This window comes from Sciurus carolinensis, chromosome 11, assembly GCF_902686445.1.
Source record: "Sciurus carolinensis chromosome 11, mSciCar1.2, whole genome shotgun sequence".
NCBI lineage: Eukaryota > Metazoa > Chordata > Mammalia > Rodentia > Sciuridae > Sciurus > Sciurus carolinensis.
The window spans coordinates 107,628,771-107,645,805 of NC_062223.1; the positions used below are offsets into that span (position 1 = coordinate 107,628,771).

Below are 17,035 nucleotides of genomic sequence, written 5' to 3' on the forward strand. Positions count from 1 at the left end.
ACATGATTACTTCGATAGATGCAGAAAAAGCATTTGATAAAATACAGCACCCCTTCATGCTCAAAACACTAGAAAAAATTGGGGTAGTGGGAACATTCCTTAACATTGTAAAGGCCATCTACGCTAAGCCCATGGCTAATATCATTCTAAATGGTGAAAAACTAAAAGCCTTCCCTCTAAAAACTGGAACAAGGCAGGGATGCCCTCTTTCACCATTTGTATTCAATATCATCCTTGAAACTCTAGCCAGAGCAATTAGACAGACCAAAGAAATTAAAGGGATACGAATAGGAAAAGAAGAACTCAAACTATCCCTATTTGCTGATGATATGATTGTATACTTAGAGGAACCAGGAAATTCTACCAGAAAACTTTTAGATCTCATAAGTGAATTCAGTAAAGTAGCGGGATATAAGATCAATGCACATAAATCTAAGGCATTTTTATACATAAGCGATGAATCTTCAGAAAGAGAAATTAGGAAAGCTACCCCATTCACAATAGCTTAAAAAAAATATATACTTGGGAATCAATCTCACAAAAGAGGTGAAAGACCTCTACAATGAGAACTACAGAACACTAAAGAAAGAAATTAAAGAAAACCTTAGAAGATGGAAAGATCTCCCATGTTCCTGGATAGGAAGAATTAATATTGTCAAAATGGCCATACTACCAAAAGTGCTATACAGATTCAATGCAATTCCAATTAAAATCCCAATGATGTACCTTACAGAAATAGAGCAAGCAATTATGAAATTCATCTGGAAGAATAAAAAACCCAGAATAGCTAAAGCAATCCTTGGTAGAAAGAGTGAAGCAGGGGGTATCGCAATACCAGATCTTCAACTCTACTACAAAGCAATAGTAACAAAAACAGCATGGTATTGGTACCAAAATAGAAAGGTGGATCAATGGTACAGAATAGAGGACACGGGCACAAACCAAACAAATACAATTTTCTCATACTAGACAAAGGGGCCAAAAATATGCAATGGAGAAAAGATAGCCTCTTCAAGAAATGGTGCTGGGAGAATTGGAAATCCATATGCAACAGAATGAAACTAAACCCATATCTCTCACCATGCACGAAACTAAACTCAAAATGGATTAGGGACCTTGGAATCAGACCAGAGACCTTGCATCTTATAGAAGAAAAAGTAGGTCCATTCAACATGTCGGTTTAGGACCAGACTTCCTCAACAGGACTCCCATAGCACAAGAAATAAAAGCAAGAATTAATAACTGGGATAGATTCAAACTAAAAAGTTTTCTCTCAGCAAAGGAAACTATCAGCAATGCGAAGAAAGAGCCTACAGAGTGGGAGAAAATCTTTGCCAATCATACTTCAGATAGAGCACTAATCTCCAGAATCTATAAAGAACTCAAAAAACTCTACACCAAGAATGCAAATAATCCAATCGACAAATGGGCTAAGGAAATGAATAGACACTTCACAGAAGAAGATCTACAAGCAATCAACAAACATATGGAAAAATGTTCAACATCTCTAGTAATAAGAGAAATGCAAATCAAAACCACCCTAAGATTCCATCTCACCCCAATTAGAATGGCGAGTATCAAGAATACAAGCAACAACAGGTGTTGGCGAGGATGTGGGGAGAAAGGTACACTCATACATTGCTGGTGGGGCTGCAAATTAGTGCAGCCACTCTGGAAAGCAGTGTGGAGACTCCTTAGAAAACTTGGAATGGAACCACCATTTGACCCAGCTCTCCCACTCCTTGGCCTATACCCAAAGGACTTAAAATCAGCATATTACAGAGATACAGCCACATCAATGTTCATAGCTGCTCAGTTCACAATAGCCAGATTGTGGAACCAACCTAGATGTCCTTCAATTGATGAATGGATAAAGAAACTGTGGTATATATACATAAAATGGAATATTACTCAGCCATAAAGAATGATAAAATTATGGCATTTGCAGGCAAATGGATGAAACTGGAGAATATCATGCTAAGTGAGATAAGCCAATCTCAAAAAACCAAAGCACGAATGATCTCGCTGATAAGTGGATGATGACACATAATGGGGGGTGGGATGGGTTAGTGTTAGGGTTAGAGTTAGGGTTAGGGAGGGGGGCAAGAATGGAGGAAGGAAGGACTGTATAGAGGGAAAAGTGGGGTGGGAGGGGTGGGGGGGAAGGGAAAAAATAACAAAATGAATCAAACAACATTACCCTATGTAAATTTATGATTACACAAATGGTATGCCTTTGCACCATGTACAAACAGAGAAACGACATGTATCCCATTTGTTTACAATAAAAAAAGTATACCTCATAAAACATTATATAAAAACATATAAAATATTGATCTTTTATTTTAGAACTTCATGTTCTAAACTGCTATAAAATTTGAAACTTACAATATATACACAAAACAATATACAAATTGAAAGTGTACACTTCAGTGAATTATGAAGAAACAAACACTCATATAAATATAAATAACTCCCAGGGAAAGAAAGAGAACACTGGGATCACCAAAAAAGTCCACTCATTTTCTCCAAGTAGAAATTTACAATTAACTTAGCCTTATAAGAATATAGTTTCATGTCTATTTTTGATCTTTTACTTAAAGGAAATTAAGAATTAGCCTTATCCAAAAACAGGGTTGGTCTTTGCTCTAGGTTCTTGGGAGGTGATCTCTACTCATGCAAAGTCCTACCTGATAAACATGTGTGCTTATCTGGAGATCTTAGGACCTTAGGCCAAGCAGTATCAGCTCAACCTTCAGAGAGATTGAAGAATAAATGTTAGCCACATGCATGGTCAACTATGTCTACATGACTGAGTCTCAATAAAAAATCTGAACACCAAGGCTCAAGTGAGCTTTCCTGGTGGCAACACTTCATGTATATTATCATAAAGCCGCCAGAAGTCTGTTTTGTCCCTAACTCTACTGAGAGTGAACAACTGAAAACTCCATGTTCAGAATTGTCTTAAACCCTGGTCCAGTGCACATCTCCTGATTTTAACTTGTATCCTTCTGCTGTAATAAATCATAACTATAAAGGTTTTAGTGAGTTCTGTGAGCTCTTCTTGCAAATCATGAAACCAGAGGATGGCCTTATGAATTTATAGCTGGCATCAGAAGTGTGGATGTTTTGTGAAATGCCTGAACTTTGTAGTGGATGTCAGCAGGGATGGTGGTCTTGGGGATTCCTGAGCTCTGCAGAAATCACGTGGCATTATCATATATATGACTTCTTTTACTTAGTATTAGTTTCTGGGTTCATTCATATTATAGTTTGCAACTACAGTTTTTTCGTGTAGTAACACATTATATGAACTATAATTCTCACTCTACTGCTAAAGGTAACAGATTTTTTTTTGAGATTCACACTATTTACAGATCTACAAGAAAAGAATAGAGAAATTCATAAGCATAGCAGGAGATTTTAACACATCTGTCTCAAATGACAATAACAGGAAGACAAAAAATTAGGAAAAAATGTATTTATTATACAATTAAAAAAATCACACTTGCCGGTGTGGTGGCACACGCCTATAATCCCAGTGGTTCAGAGGGAGGCTAAGGAAGGAGGATCGCATGTTCAAAGCCAGCCTCAGCAAAAGCGAGGCACTAAGCAACTAAGTGAGACTATGTCTCTAAAACACAAAACAGAGCTAGGGATGTGGCTCAGTGGTTGAATGCCCCTGACTTCAATTTTCAGTACCAAAAAAAAAATTAGACTTACATTACTCAATACCTAAAACTCCTCTGGGTCTACTTTGGGAATAATAATAAGAAACAATGCCCAGATGAATACTATGTTCTTAGGTTAATCTGAGATCTATACAATTATTATTCAGTGAATTTTCATAAAACTCTTCCAATTTTATAAGTAGGAAAATTGAAGCATAGAAAAATTAAGTAATTCAAAGTCACAGCTAATAAATGACAGATCTAGATTCCAACTTTTAGGAAATCTAATTCTAGAGCCAACTTCTGAATTCCTATGCTATTTTTCAACATGTTTCATTTTTCTTCCTTCTTGCATCTTTCTAGAAAATCATCTATTTTATCTAAATTTAAAAATTCATTATCAAGACTCAAACTTCAAATTTTGATGTGATGCCCTAGAATAAATTACAGTCAGGATTAGTAACTATTCCTGTCATACAAAAATAATAGAAATAAAGTATATTTAGCCATATATCTTTCTTCCCTTATCATGAACCTCATAAATTTATGGATGAAACAGTATATCTTGATCTTATAGTGAAATTTCATGACAAAAAAAAAAGTCTCAACTGAGACCAATTTTCAGTCACTATAGATTTCAGAAAGTTCAATGCTTGGAAATTAAACATCGCTGACATTAATAATAAGATATATAATAGCCTAGCACCCATAATTCACATAAAGTAATTTTTCTTTAAAACAGTCTTAAGCCTGGTTAATACAAAAGCAATACCTACTGGAGTAAAGTGTTTAAATTTTTGTTTCTAAGCATTTATCTTCTGCGTGATAATTCAACCAATAGTAAACTTCCTAACTTTGTTCCTCCTGGAACCATGACATAAGCAGTTAGTAAACTGAGTTACTATACAACATTATATAGATAAGCAAATAACTCCTGATTGTTCCTAGACTGAGACAAATTATGAATAAACTAGAAATACCCACACCATAGCTTTGACTATAAAGGGCATAGTTAGATCTGACTGGCAGCATTCTAACTTAAATATTAAATATGTTTGAGTTGGCTTTAGCACCTAGATCAACAAATTACTAATACCACCTAACTCTTGGTAATAAATTACAGTTAGGATTAATAGCTATTTCTGCCACTTAAAAAGTAATCCTTTGCTCCTAGATAAATGTCCCCTTGACTTGTTTTATTTTTTCATGATCTTTATCACTATGTGGCATGTAATATTTATTTATTATTTATTTGTTTATTGTCTTTCTCCCCTTTAGCAGGTAAGCTCCATAAAGGCAAAGGCTTTGTTCTTTCTTATTTGTTTGTTATGGTGCTGGGAACTGATCCCAGGGCCTCAGAAGTACTAAGTACATGCTTCAACACTGAGTTATATTCCCAGCCTCTGTTCTTTCTTGTTCTCTGCTCCATTCCCAGTGCTTAAAACAATAACTGGCACATGGTAGTGGTTTAGTAGGTATTTTTTTGAATGAAACTTCTAGTAATTTACAGGCATTATCTGATTAAAATTTTACTGAGCACCCGCTATGGTTAAGTCCTATGCTAATAAGGTCTGATGCTAAAATGGTTATGATTTTATAGAGTTCAGAACTGTAGATAAAACTTCAGATAATTTTCTATTGACCAGGAATATTTTCCTTATTAAAATATTATATAATTACTTCAATAAGATTCTACAAAATTCAGGTCCTTTAATAACATTTATAACAAAATATCATCTTCAAAATGCTGCATTCTTACATGAGAATCTCAAATACTTCATGGATTACTTCAGTCACTTTTAAACACCATCTTGAGTGGGAATATAGAAAGAGCCTACATCTATGAAGTCAATCAAAGTAGTGGATCAAATATTTCCTAAGCAATCTCTGCTTCCAATTTTCTCTCAGGATTTCTCCTTTGGTACTTCACCACAATTTCTCTCTTTAATTAAAAGGACAATTAATTTAGTTTCTCTTTTTTTTTTTTTTAAACTTGAGAATTGCTTCTCTACTAAGATATGTTCATATAAATATTCAGATCTTTTGAAGAATCACACACCAATTTCCCTGATCATAGTAGCTTTGAAGAATGCTGACATTACTCAAAGTCTGGCAGGCAGCTTCCAATTCTCCAGCACAGAACACATGGTAGTAACGATGAAACACAGAACCTGGGTCATGAGATCCTACTGGACCAAATGGCTCAACAGATTTGTCTTTACCAGGGTTTCCTTTAAGGTGCCAGGGAACCAGCACATCTTGAGAATGAAAAGTAGTCCTGTTAGTATGAATAGGCAGCTCAGAATTAGTAACTTTCCTTGAATTACATTCTTCCTCCTGAAAGACATTAATGGAGGGCATAGAAAATGCTAAATCTTGATTGTTCACATCAGGCATTTGCTCCACAAGCTGCCCTCGAGTAGACGTATCACTGATCTCCTTCTTTCCTTGGTTAATTCTGTTTTCTTTAAGATACTTGGACTTCTGATTATTATATTCTTGTTCCATTGCCCAGACATAAATGAGTGCCTTTCCTCCGGGTCTCAAGAGCCGAACAAGTTCTTGGAGAGCTGCTACTCTACGCTCCTAAAAAAAACAAACAACAAACAAACAAAACATTGCCATTTAAGAAACTGGAGGACACAGAGAGGAAATGTAAAAATAAAACTAACTGTAGGCCTGTATGCAACTACAATGAACAGAAAAAAAATCTAACAAAATGTTTTATATAAACACAAAAAGAAAAAAAGGAAGGAGCATTTTGTTCTGTGATGTCTATTAATTTTCCCTGTGACTTTCCTTAATTGACTGACAGGGACACATGACACCATTGGTATGTCATTCATTATAGGGCTACAAGTGGTAATATGAGGCACTTTTAGGTGAATCATTACATTCATACAATGCTATTTACAAAAATATCACCTAAGATAGATTATGGAGACTTCCACCTACAGACTTGATGAAGTAGTTTGTATTATTCTTAATGAAGTGTCTTGGGGATGGAATCCAAGCCTAAACATGAAATTCATTAAGGTTTCACATTGTCCTTATACACAAAGCTTGAAGGTAATTTTATATGATACTTTTAATGTGCCTGCATCATGACAGCAATCCATCATGTAAAGTTAGGTGTGGAGTGGCATCACGTTGGTGCCAAAAGTTTCAAGTTTTGGAGCATTTTTGATTTTTAGATTAGGGATGCTCAATCTGCACATGAACAGCTACTTAAAGACACTAAAGATCAACTCTGGCGGATGGACCTGAAGGGCTATAATTCCTGGGAGAATCTGACAATTCGAAGTGTGGGAGAATAAAATATATGCAGAAAACAGAAGTCTCACTCATCTAAAGATGTAACGCTTGGAATACAGGGAAGTGAAAGCAGTTGAGAATTGGGAGACAGAAATATAGGTAAAGGAGGAACTGCTAGGAAGTGATTCCAAAAACCTATATGTAAACTTCTCTAGAAGAACTTGCCAGTTCCTATGTTGCATGAGCACAAGGTGAAGTTTCAAGAATTTGGCAGCAAAGCAGGTAGGAAATTAAAAAACTAAACAGAAATTTAAGTAGCCAAACAATGCTAGAGAGAAAGACAATGAAATTCACAGTCCACCAAGGGATAATGACCTTGGGATATAACCTAGGCTTTCACTTGAGACCAAGAAGGGCCATATTCTGGAAAGGGAAAGGAAAAAAAAAAAAAGAAAAAGATATAAATCAGCCCCAATGAAGCGTGAAACCAACCCTTTACAGAATTAAAGTGATCTGCTTATACTTATCTGCTTGTTCTAATTTAATCCTTTTTGGAGGAAGATAAAAATATCCAAATCTTGAAATACAAAATGTGCAGCATCCAATAAAGAATTATGAGGTATGTTAAAATCAATCATGATCAAATGACTGAAAATCAGAGCAAAAAAATACCACAGAAGTAAACCCCCAAAGACTTCAAAATGACTGTGATTAATATGTTCATGAAAATAGAAAAAAGGAATTTCAGTAAAGACATAAAATATATTAAAATATATTAAGAAGTCAGGCAAAAATTCTGTAACAGAAAAAAGCAATAGATTAACAGCAAATGAGACACATCTCAACAAAGAATTGTTGAACTAGAATTCAGCCTAGAACAAATTTTCCAGATTGAAATACAGGGATGGAAAGTATAGAAAATAATGTCATATGTTAAAACAGAAGAAAGCATCTTTAGCATGAGTAATTTATAGAATTAATAGAAGAAAACTTGGTGAGGATTTTTCCAGGTTGGGTCCAGGAGCTGGGAAATAATGTGAAATCAACCTAAAAATCTAAGGTGAGATCATTTTATTGTATATAATATAAAACAATAATATTTACTGAGCTCTTACTACATACAAGACACCAAGATAGGAATTTATGTATTGTTTCATTTATTCTGACAACAACCCTATGAGCTAGGCTATTGTCTTATTTTATAGATGAACAACCTAAGTATTAAGAGACCTAACTATTCAGAAGGTAAAAAGAATACAAAACGGTAGAAGTAGTTATGGTAGAGAAGATAATACTGATGTCACAATGTAAAGTGGATTAAAAATGAGATATCCTGGGATCAGGCAGGTTGGAAAATAAACTAAAGTGGTGAAGGAATGAAGTACAGGGGAATAGAATTCATCCACCAAGACTTCGATTCCCTTACCTCATTGTCTCCAGATACTTGGACTATTAAAACAGCCTTTCCATATTCAGTCTTGCCTCCTATCATAAACCATCTTCCACAGTGCCCTAATAACAATCTCTATATGGCATATATTTGATCAAGGCACTCACAATATGTAAACTCTTTCAATGTCTCTCAAAAATCAAAATCACCACTATGGCACTCAATCAACATCATATAATTCCAAACCAACCAACTCGTTAATCAGTGTTGCCTTCTCCATTTGACTATGAGCTGTATGAATGCACAGACTTGGACTTCTCCATTTGTATTCCCAGCAGCTTGCTTAATACCAGCATAAAACTGATTTTCAACAAATTAGTTTTTATTGTGGTAAAATACACATGATGTAAAACCTGCCATTTTAATCATTTTAAGTATATACAAATGAGTAATGTTAATTACACTCGTACAACAGTATAAGTGATGGCATCACTGTACATCACCACAACTTTTCATCAAACTGAAACTCTACCAGTTAAAAAATAACTCTCCAATCTAACTTCCCCAGCCTCTGAGAATCACTGTAGTACTCTCTCTCTCTATGAATTTAACTTACCTTATGTAAGTACTTCAAAACATTTGTCCATTTCTGTCTGGCTTATTTCACTTAGCATAATGTCTTCAAGGTTCAGCTACATTGTAGCATGTATCAGAATTTCCTTCCCTCTTCAATTTGAATAATAGTCAATATTCCACTATACGTATATAGACCACATTTTGTTCACCCATTCATCATCCATCAATGGACATCTGTTTCCACATTTTGGATATTGTGAATAATGGCTCTATGAACATGGGTATACAAATATCACAAGCCTATAGTTTCAGTTTTTTTGGGGGGGGTTATATATCTAGAAGTATTATTGCTGGATTATATGATAATTCTGTGTTTAATTTTCTGAGGAACTGCCATGCAGTTTTCCCCAGTGGCTATACTACTGTATTTCTACCAGCGATGCAGAAGGGTTCTAATTTCTGCACATCCTTGCTAACACTACTTTCTATATTTCTAGTAACAGCTATCCTAATGTGTGTGAGCTGCAACTTCACTACAGTTTTGATCTGCATTTTCCTGATGATTAGTGAGTTGAGCACTTTTCCATGTGCTTATTGGCCATTTGTATATCTTACTTTTAAAATATCTATTTAAGTCCTTCATCTTCTTTTGATTGGGTTGTTTGTTGCTTTGTTGTCACATTTTAGTAGTTCTGCATATATTTTAGATATTAATTCCTATCAGACACAATTTGCAAATATCATTTCCTGTTCCATGGGATGCATCTTCACTGTGTTGATAAGTGTTGTTTGATGCACAAAAGTTTTAATTTTGACAAAGTCCAACTTCTCTATTTTTTTCACTTGTTGCCCAGGCTCTTAGAATCATAATCAAGAAATCATTGCCAAATCCAGGTCACAAAGCTTTTCTCCTATATTTTGTTCTTAGAGTCTTATAGTTTTGGCTCTTATAGGTCTTTGATTCAACTTGATTCTTTTGTATGTGGTCAATGAATTTTAAATAAATGACAAGAGATATGGAGAGAAAGGTGGATATGACAAATCTTGAAGAAGATAAGGGGGGAAATCTAACACATACTTGTAATTGCAAAAAATTGGATACAGATATATCTGTATTTTACTTTCTTTCATACTTTGAAGATAGTCCTCTGTCACGGAGTAAGCTGTGGCTGAAGGAAACAAAGTGTGCCAAACATTTCTTCCAAATGAAGGGAATTTTTAAATTTACAGGCATATCTGTGCTCACAAGCCTTCCTTTGTTGCAGTAATTCTTCTAAGTGTACTGCAGACTTTTACAATAGTCCCTTTACCCTGTTTGCTGCAGCCCAGCAGAATCTCCCAGTTACCATTAAAAAATAAAGAGCTAGTGATTGAAGAGACAAATATCATAGAGGGTTTTCTGACTTATTTTGAACTCAGGTAAGGGGATAAGGTCTACTGAGTCTGCCAAAGACCCACAAAGTAAGCTATATTGTTCTTGTTTAGATCAGGGGAGAAACCACTGACACTCAGGAAAAATACGCTTTTTTTTCCCCCTGTAAGTAAAATATAAAATATTAACATTTAAAAATTAAGAATATTTTACATTTAAAAATATCTTTACTTTTTAAATTTTTATCCATTATTTTTATTGGTGCACTATAGTCATATAAAATGGTGGGGTTCATTTTACATATTTGTACATGTACACAATAGATTTTGGCTAATATAAGTTCTCAGGATTTCCCCTTTCTCACTCGTCCTCCCTCCTCCTGATCACTTTCCTTTATGCTTTTATCTCCCTTTGCTTTTCATGATATCTCCCTCCACAACTTCTTTTTCCTTTTTCCTCTCTAGCTTCCACATATATGAGAAAACATATGACCCTTGACTTTCTGAGCTTAGCTTATTTCACTTATATAGTGTTCTCAAGTTCTATCCATTTTCCTGCAAATGACATAGTTTCACTCTTCTTTATGGAGGAATAAAACTCCACTGTGTACGTATACCACATTTTCTTTGTCTATTCATCCATTGATGGACACCTGGGCTGGTTACATAGTATGGTTATTGTGAACTGTGCTGCTATAAACACAGGCATACATATATCACTATAGTATTATGACCTTAATTCTCTAAGATAAATACCAAGGAGTAGTATAGCTAGGTCATATGGTGGTTCCATTCCTACTCTTTTGAGGAACCTCCATACTGATTTCCACAAAGGTTGTATTAATTTACAATCCTACCTATAGGGTAAAAGTGAAAAATTAAAAACATTTTAAGAGTTAACATACTACTATCGGAGTTTTAAAGAACAAATAGGACAAGAGTAAAAACAGAATAGGAAGGAAATAAGAATCACATGTTAATGACAGGAGTGTGGGTTGAGAAAGAAATGTGGGAAAGAGCGAAGAGACTCATAATCTAACGAGTGAATATAAACTCATGAAGGCTAGAATTAATGGCCTCAAAGTCTCTTCCAACTAACATTCTGGGACTCTGTGGATCTGAAGGAAGGCATTTAGAAATGAATGAAAGCTGAGATAGAAAACAGCTAAAATATACAGCAATATTAGCACCGAGTCTCATCAGGCCTCTGTTTAAGTAACCAGAACTCCCATGTAACCTATCTTTGTTACACATACTCTCTTAAAAGAAGATGGATTATGTAACAAGAAATGGAAAAAGATGAAAAGCTAAAACAGGATCTAACATCAGTAAAACTCAATGAGTTTTTGCTGTCACTTACCAAAGAAATCTTGGAGAAAGAAAAACAATACTTACTGCTGTTGCAAAATGGTGAATAACAGCAATGGAGATGCAGGCATCACAAGACCCAGTGCGAAATGGAATAGCCAATGCATCACAGACAAAGGCCTGAAGCTGCCTCTCTCTACAGATGTCCACAAGGTTTGGGCTACGATCACAACCGATCTATGAGAGAGAAAAAAATTTCATAATGTTTTGTTTGAATGTCATAAGAAATTAAGAGCTGTTGGTTTATTCCATATCTTAAAGCCATTAAATAGATTTCATATTTATTATCAAATGGTCTCAGACCACAATATTTCCAGTTCTTATAGTCAGCACAAAGTCAGAATATATATAATTGCTCATGATAACATTTATTACCTTAACAAATATCAGACAACTCAAATTAATGAATAGAAACAAAATGACTTAAAAAAAATGACAGTGGTGGAAATGGGAGGTTCAAATTTGCACCTAATTGATCACCATTCAGAATGTACATCTTTCTGTAATATTACATATAAAAATCAAAATTGTCCCCTAAACAGACATTTTAGTTTTTAGGGGAGCTACAAAGAACATGATCTTTGGTTACTATACGTACTATATGGGAATAGCAGGAAGATGGGTGATTTCTTTTTCTCTGTTTATTTATACTTTTCCACATGTATTACTTTTACAAGAAAATAAAGTCCAAAAAATCCATAAAGGTAAAATTGTTTATTTAAAAATTTATTTAGTTCATTTTTCATTTTTTCTGTTAAACATTTAACCTTATCAAGAATAAAGTGCTGAATTCAAAACTTATAAAATAATACTTAGTTAAATCTTTAAGCATAACCAAGCCTCGTATCAAAATAATTCCTGAGGAGTTAAACCACATGCTGATCATATTTAATGAATTTGCTAAATTTCTAATAGGTATTAAACAGCTTTTAAATTCTATCTCAGAGCCGTTTTAATTTATGAAGTGGAATAAAAGACACCAAGCTAGAGGTAAAGTACAGCAATTTTCTGTGATATACTCTAGGATGGAAAAGTACTGAGGGGCTATTAATAACAGTGGCACAATTCCCAATTGTTTCCTTTATCTGTTTAAGATCCATGCCTGGGGGCTGGGGTTGTGGTTCAGTGGTAGAGCACTTGCCTGGCATGTGTGAGGCCCTGGATTTGGTCCTCAGTACCACAAATTAGTAAAAGAAAATTCCACTGGCAACTAAAAAAAAAATTTTTTTAATCCATGCCTGACTTACTGCTTTTATTTATTTTCACCCATATTCTATGTCACTCACCCAACAGTTACAATATCAATGTGTGCACTTGTTATACACACACATTATATTTTTATGCTTGCTATCTTTTGTTACATTTAAATTCAGTTCACAGAATCAGAAGTTTCAATTATGCCCAATTCTGACAGCTAAACCTTACTAAGAGCCATCAGGAAGAAATTCAGCCTACCTATAAAACAAGTCCTCAGACATAGGGCTCAACAATCTCTCAGAAGAGAAGTATTATCTGGGAACACAGATAAAAACAGAACAAGAACAGCAGCCACACAAAACAACAGGAAATTTCTCTTTCTTGTCAGGTTCTTATGTCTGTTTGCTCATAGCACTCCTTTTAACCAAGAAGAAACAGTGCAGCAAATTTTAGTAATAAAGCACCAGGTCTATTACAGATTCTCCATTGACATGGATGGAACTGACTCATGTCAAGCTCACTACTTTCATCTTTCAATTATTTTCCTAGGTATCCCATATATTCCAGTCAAAATATCACAATTGTTTTACTTCTCTATTTCTAAATTCCTTTAAGTTTTTATACCAAGAATAAGGCCAAGTATTTGAAATTCTCCCTAATAATGTTGCCTCATGACAACAAGCTTATTTTGCAAACACCCAATATATATTCAAAGTCTCTAATAAAGCCACATATTTCTATAGGTTAGATGGAGATCATGACAAAAAGCATGTATTAGAATTATAAGTGTATTATTTTACCCTTCTATATATTTAGTCTTCAACAAAACATTAAGGATGCAACTCTGGAAGTCTAGGTAAACATGAAAAAAATTCACCCTACTATTCAAAGGTGCAAATTAAAATAAAATTCTATTTTTCTTCTATTAAACTATCTATTTTAGTGAGCTTTTTCACTGCTGTGATTAAATGACCCGACCAGCACAACTGTAGAGAAGGAAGTTTATTTGGGGGCTCATGGTTTCAGAGGTCTTAGTGCATAGAAGGCCGGCTCCATTCCTCAGGGCTTGAGGTGAAACTGAACATCATGGTGGAAGAGTGTGGAGGAGGGAAGAGGCTCACATGTTGATCAGGAAGTAGAGAGTGTCCACTCTCCAGATACAAAATATATACCCCAGAGCCACACCCCAATTCTCACCTCCTCCAGCCACACATTACCACTTCAGTTACCACTCAGTTAATCCTTATCAGGGGATTTCACTGATTGGGTTAAGACTCTTACAACCCAATCATTTCTCCTCTGAACATTCTTGCACTGTCTCCTACATGAGCTTTTGGGGACACCTCACATCGAAGCCATAACACTAGCAAAAATATTTAAAATATACCACAGTGATAGCAATGTGATAAAATATTGGTGACAATATGAATTGGCTTAACCATTTAAAAAGTCATTAGTTTGTGTTAGTCAGCTTTTCATTGCTGTGACCAAATACCTGACAAGAACAACTTATTCAAGTAGGAAGTTTTATTTTGGCTTACAGTTTCAGAGGTTCCGTCCATGGTTGGTGGGCCCAAGGTGAGGCAGAACATCATGGCAGAAATGTATGGCAGAGGAGTGCTACTCTGCTCATGGCAGCCAAGAAGCAGAGAGAATACTCAGAAGAAGGTTCTCAGGGAGGATTTAGCCTTTCAGAGTACCTCCTCTGACCATGCCCCACCTGCCCACAGTTACCACCCAGTTAGTCCATTCAAACTTGGATGGACCAATTAGGTTACAGCTTTCATAATCTAATCATCTCACCTCTGACTATTCTTGCATTAACACAGGAGTTCTGTGGGTATACCTTATAGCCAAACCATAACATAATCAAACTAATTTTTAATTAAGATAAAAATATTTACAACTTTTGGCCCAATAAATAGTCTTCTAAAATTTATTAAAGAAATAATCCAAAATAAGAAAGCTGCTAACCAGGCTAATAGCAACTGCCTTTTTCTGAATTTCCTCAATGTATTAAAGCATATTTTTTGTATTAATGCACTTAATTCTCATAGCACATTTTGGGTTAGGTAATAGCATCACCATGCATAGATGAGGAAAGTTCATCTCAAATAAAATTTTTAAAAAGGTAAAAAAAAAAAAAAAAAAAGTAAAAAAAATAAAAATAAAAATAAAAAAGATAATAAGTAATTTTCTCAAAGTTGAATAATACTTATGTGGTAGGTAAAGCAAAGATTTAGAATTCTGGTTTTCTAGGAATGAAGCCACCACATGACCCAGCTATTGCAATCCTCAGTATATATCAAAGAGATCTAAATCAGCAAACTATAGGGATATAGTAACATCAACGTTTATAGCAGTAAAATCCATAATAGTCATGCTATTATGGAGTCAACCTAGGTGCCCTTTTACAGAAAAAAAAGATAAAGAAAATGTGATATATGTGTGTATACACACACACACACACACACACACACAATAGAGTTTTTTTTTTCTGACTTATTTCACTTACTTTTATTTATTTATTTTTATTTATTTATTTTTTTTATTTTTTTACGTTTACATAGGGTAATGATGTTTATTTTATTTTTCCCCTCCCCCCCACCCCTCCCACCCCTCCCACCCCTCTTTTCCCTCTACACAGTCCTTCTTTCCTTCATTCTTACCGCTCTCCTTAGCCTAACTCTAAACCTAACCCTAAACCTAATGCTAGCCCGTCCCACCCCCCATTATATGTCCTCATCCACTTATCAGCGAGATCATTCGTCCTTTAGTTTTTTGAGATTGGCTTATCTCACTTAGCATGATATTCTCCAATTTCGACCATTTGCCTACAAATGCCATAATTTTATCATTCTTCATTGCGGAGTAATATTCCATTGTATAAATATGCCACAGTTTCTTTATACATTCATCAACTGAAGGGCATCTAGGTTGGTTCCACAATCTGGCTATGGTGAATTGAGCAGCAATGAACATTGATGTGGCTGTATCTCTGTAGTATGCTGATTTTAAGTCCTTTGGGTATAGGCCAAGGAGTGGGATAGCTGGGTCAAATGGTGTTTCCATTCCAAGCTTTCTGAGGAATCTCCACACTGCTTTCCAGAGTGGCTGCACTAATTTGCAACCCCACCAGCAATGTATGAGTGTTCCTTTTTCACCACATCCTCGCCAACACCTATTGTTGCTTGTATTCTTGATAATCACCATTCTAATTGGGGTGAGATGAAATCTTAGGGTAGTTTTGATTTGCATTTCCCTTATTACTAGGGATGTTGAACATTTTTTCATATATCTGGTGATTACTTGTACATCTTCTTCTGTGAAGTGTCTGTTCATTTCCTTAGCCCATTTGTTGATTGGATTATTTGTATTCTTCGTGTAGAGTTTTTTGAGTTCTTTATAGATTCTGGAAATTAGCGCTCTATCTGAGGTATGGTTGGCAAAGATATTCTCCCACTCTGTAGGCTCTCTCTTCACATTTCTGATAGTTTCCTTTGCTGAGAGAAAGCTTTTTAGTTTGAATCTATCCCAGTTGTTGATTCTTGCTTTTATTTCTTGTGCTATGGGAGTCCTGTTAAGGAAATCTGATCCTAAGCCAACAAGTTGAAGATTTGGACCTACTTTTTCTTCTATAAGATGCAGGGTCTCTGGTCTGATTCCGAGGTCCTTGATCCATTTTGAGTTGAGTTTTGTGTAGGGTGAGAGATAGGGGTTTAATTTCATTCTATTGCATATAGTTTTCCAGTTTTCCCAGCACCATTTGTTGAAGAGGCTATCTTTTCTCCATTGCATATTGTTGGAACCTTTGTCTAGTATGAGAAAATTGTATTTATTTGGGTTTGTGTCCATGTCCTCTATTCTGTACCATTGATCTACCTGTCTATTTTGGTACCAATACCATGCCGTTTTTGTTACTATTGCTTTGTAGTAGAGTTGAAGATCTGGTATTGCAATACCCCCTGCTTCGCTCTTGCTACTGAGGATTGCTTTAGCTATTCTAGGTTTTTTATTCTTCCAGATGAATTTCATAATTGCTTGCTCTATTTCTGCAAGGTACATCATTGGGATTTTAATTGGAATTGCATTGAATCTGTATAGCACTTTAGGTAGTATAGCCATTTTGACGATATTAATTCTGCCTATCCAGGAACATGGGAGATCTTTCCATCTTCTAAGGTTTTCTTGAATTTCTTTCTTTAGT

At 35.1% G+C, this 17,035-nt stretch overlaps 1 protein-coding gene across 1 annotated transcript in view; it reads right to left on the reverse strand.

The window, feature by feature from the left end:
• Positions 1-5,581: 5,581 nt before the first annotated feature.
• Positions 5,582-17,035, reverse strand: part of Alkbh8 (alkB homolog 8, tRNA methyltransferase) — a 54,218-nt gene continuing 42,764 nt past the window's right edge. The window contains exons 10-11 of the mRNA XM_047517133.1: positions 11,659-11,808; positions 5,582-6,257 (exon numbers count right to left, since the gene is read on the reverse strand). Of these exons, the coding sequence (XP_047373089.1) occupies positions 5,706-6,257; positions 11,659-11,808 (702 nt within the window). The 3' untranslated portion in view covers positions 5,582-5,705. The remainder of the gene's footprint in view (positions 6,258-11,658; positions 11,809-17,035) is intronic.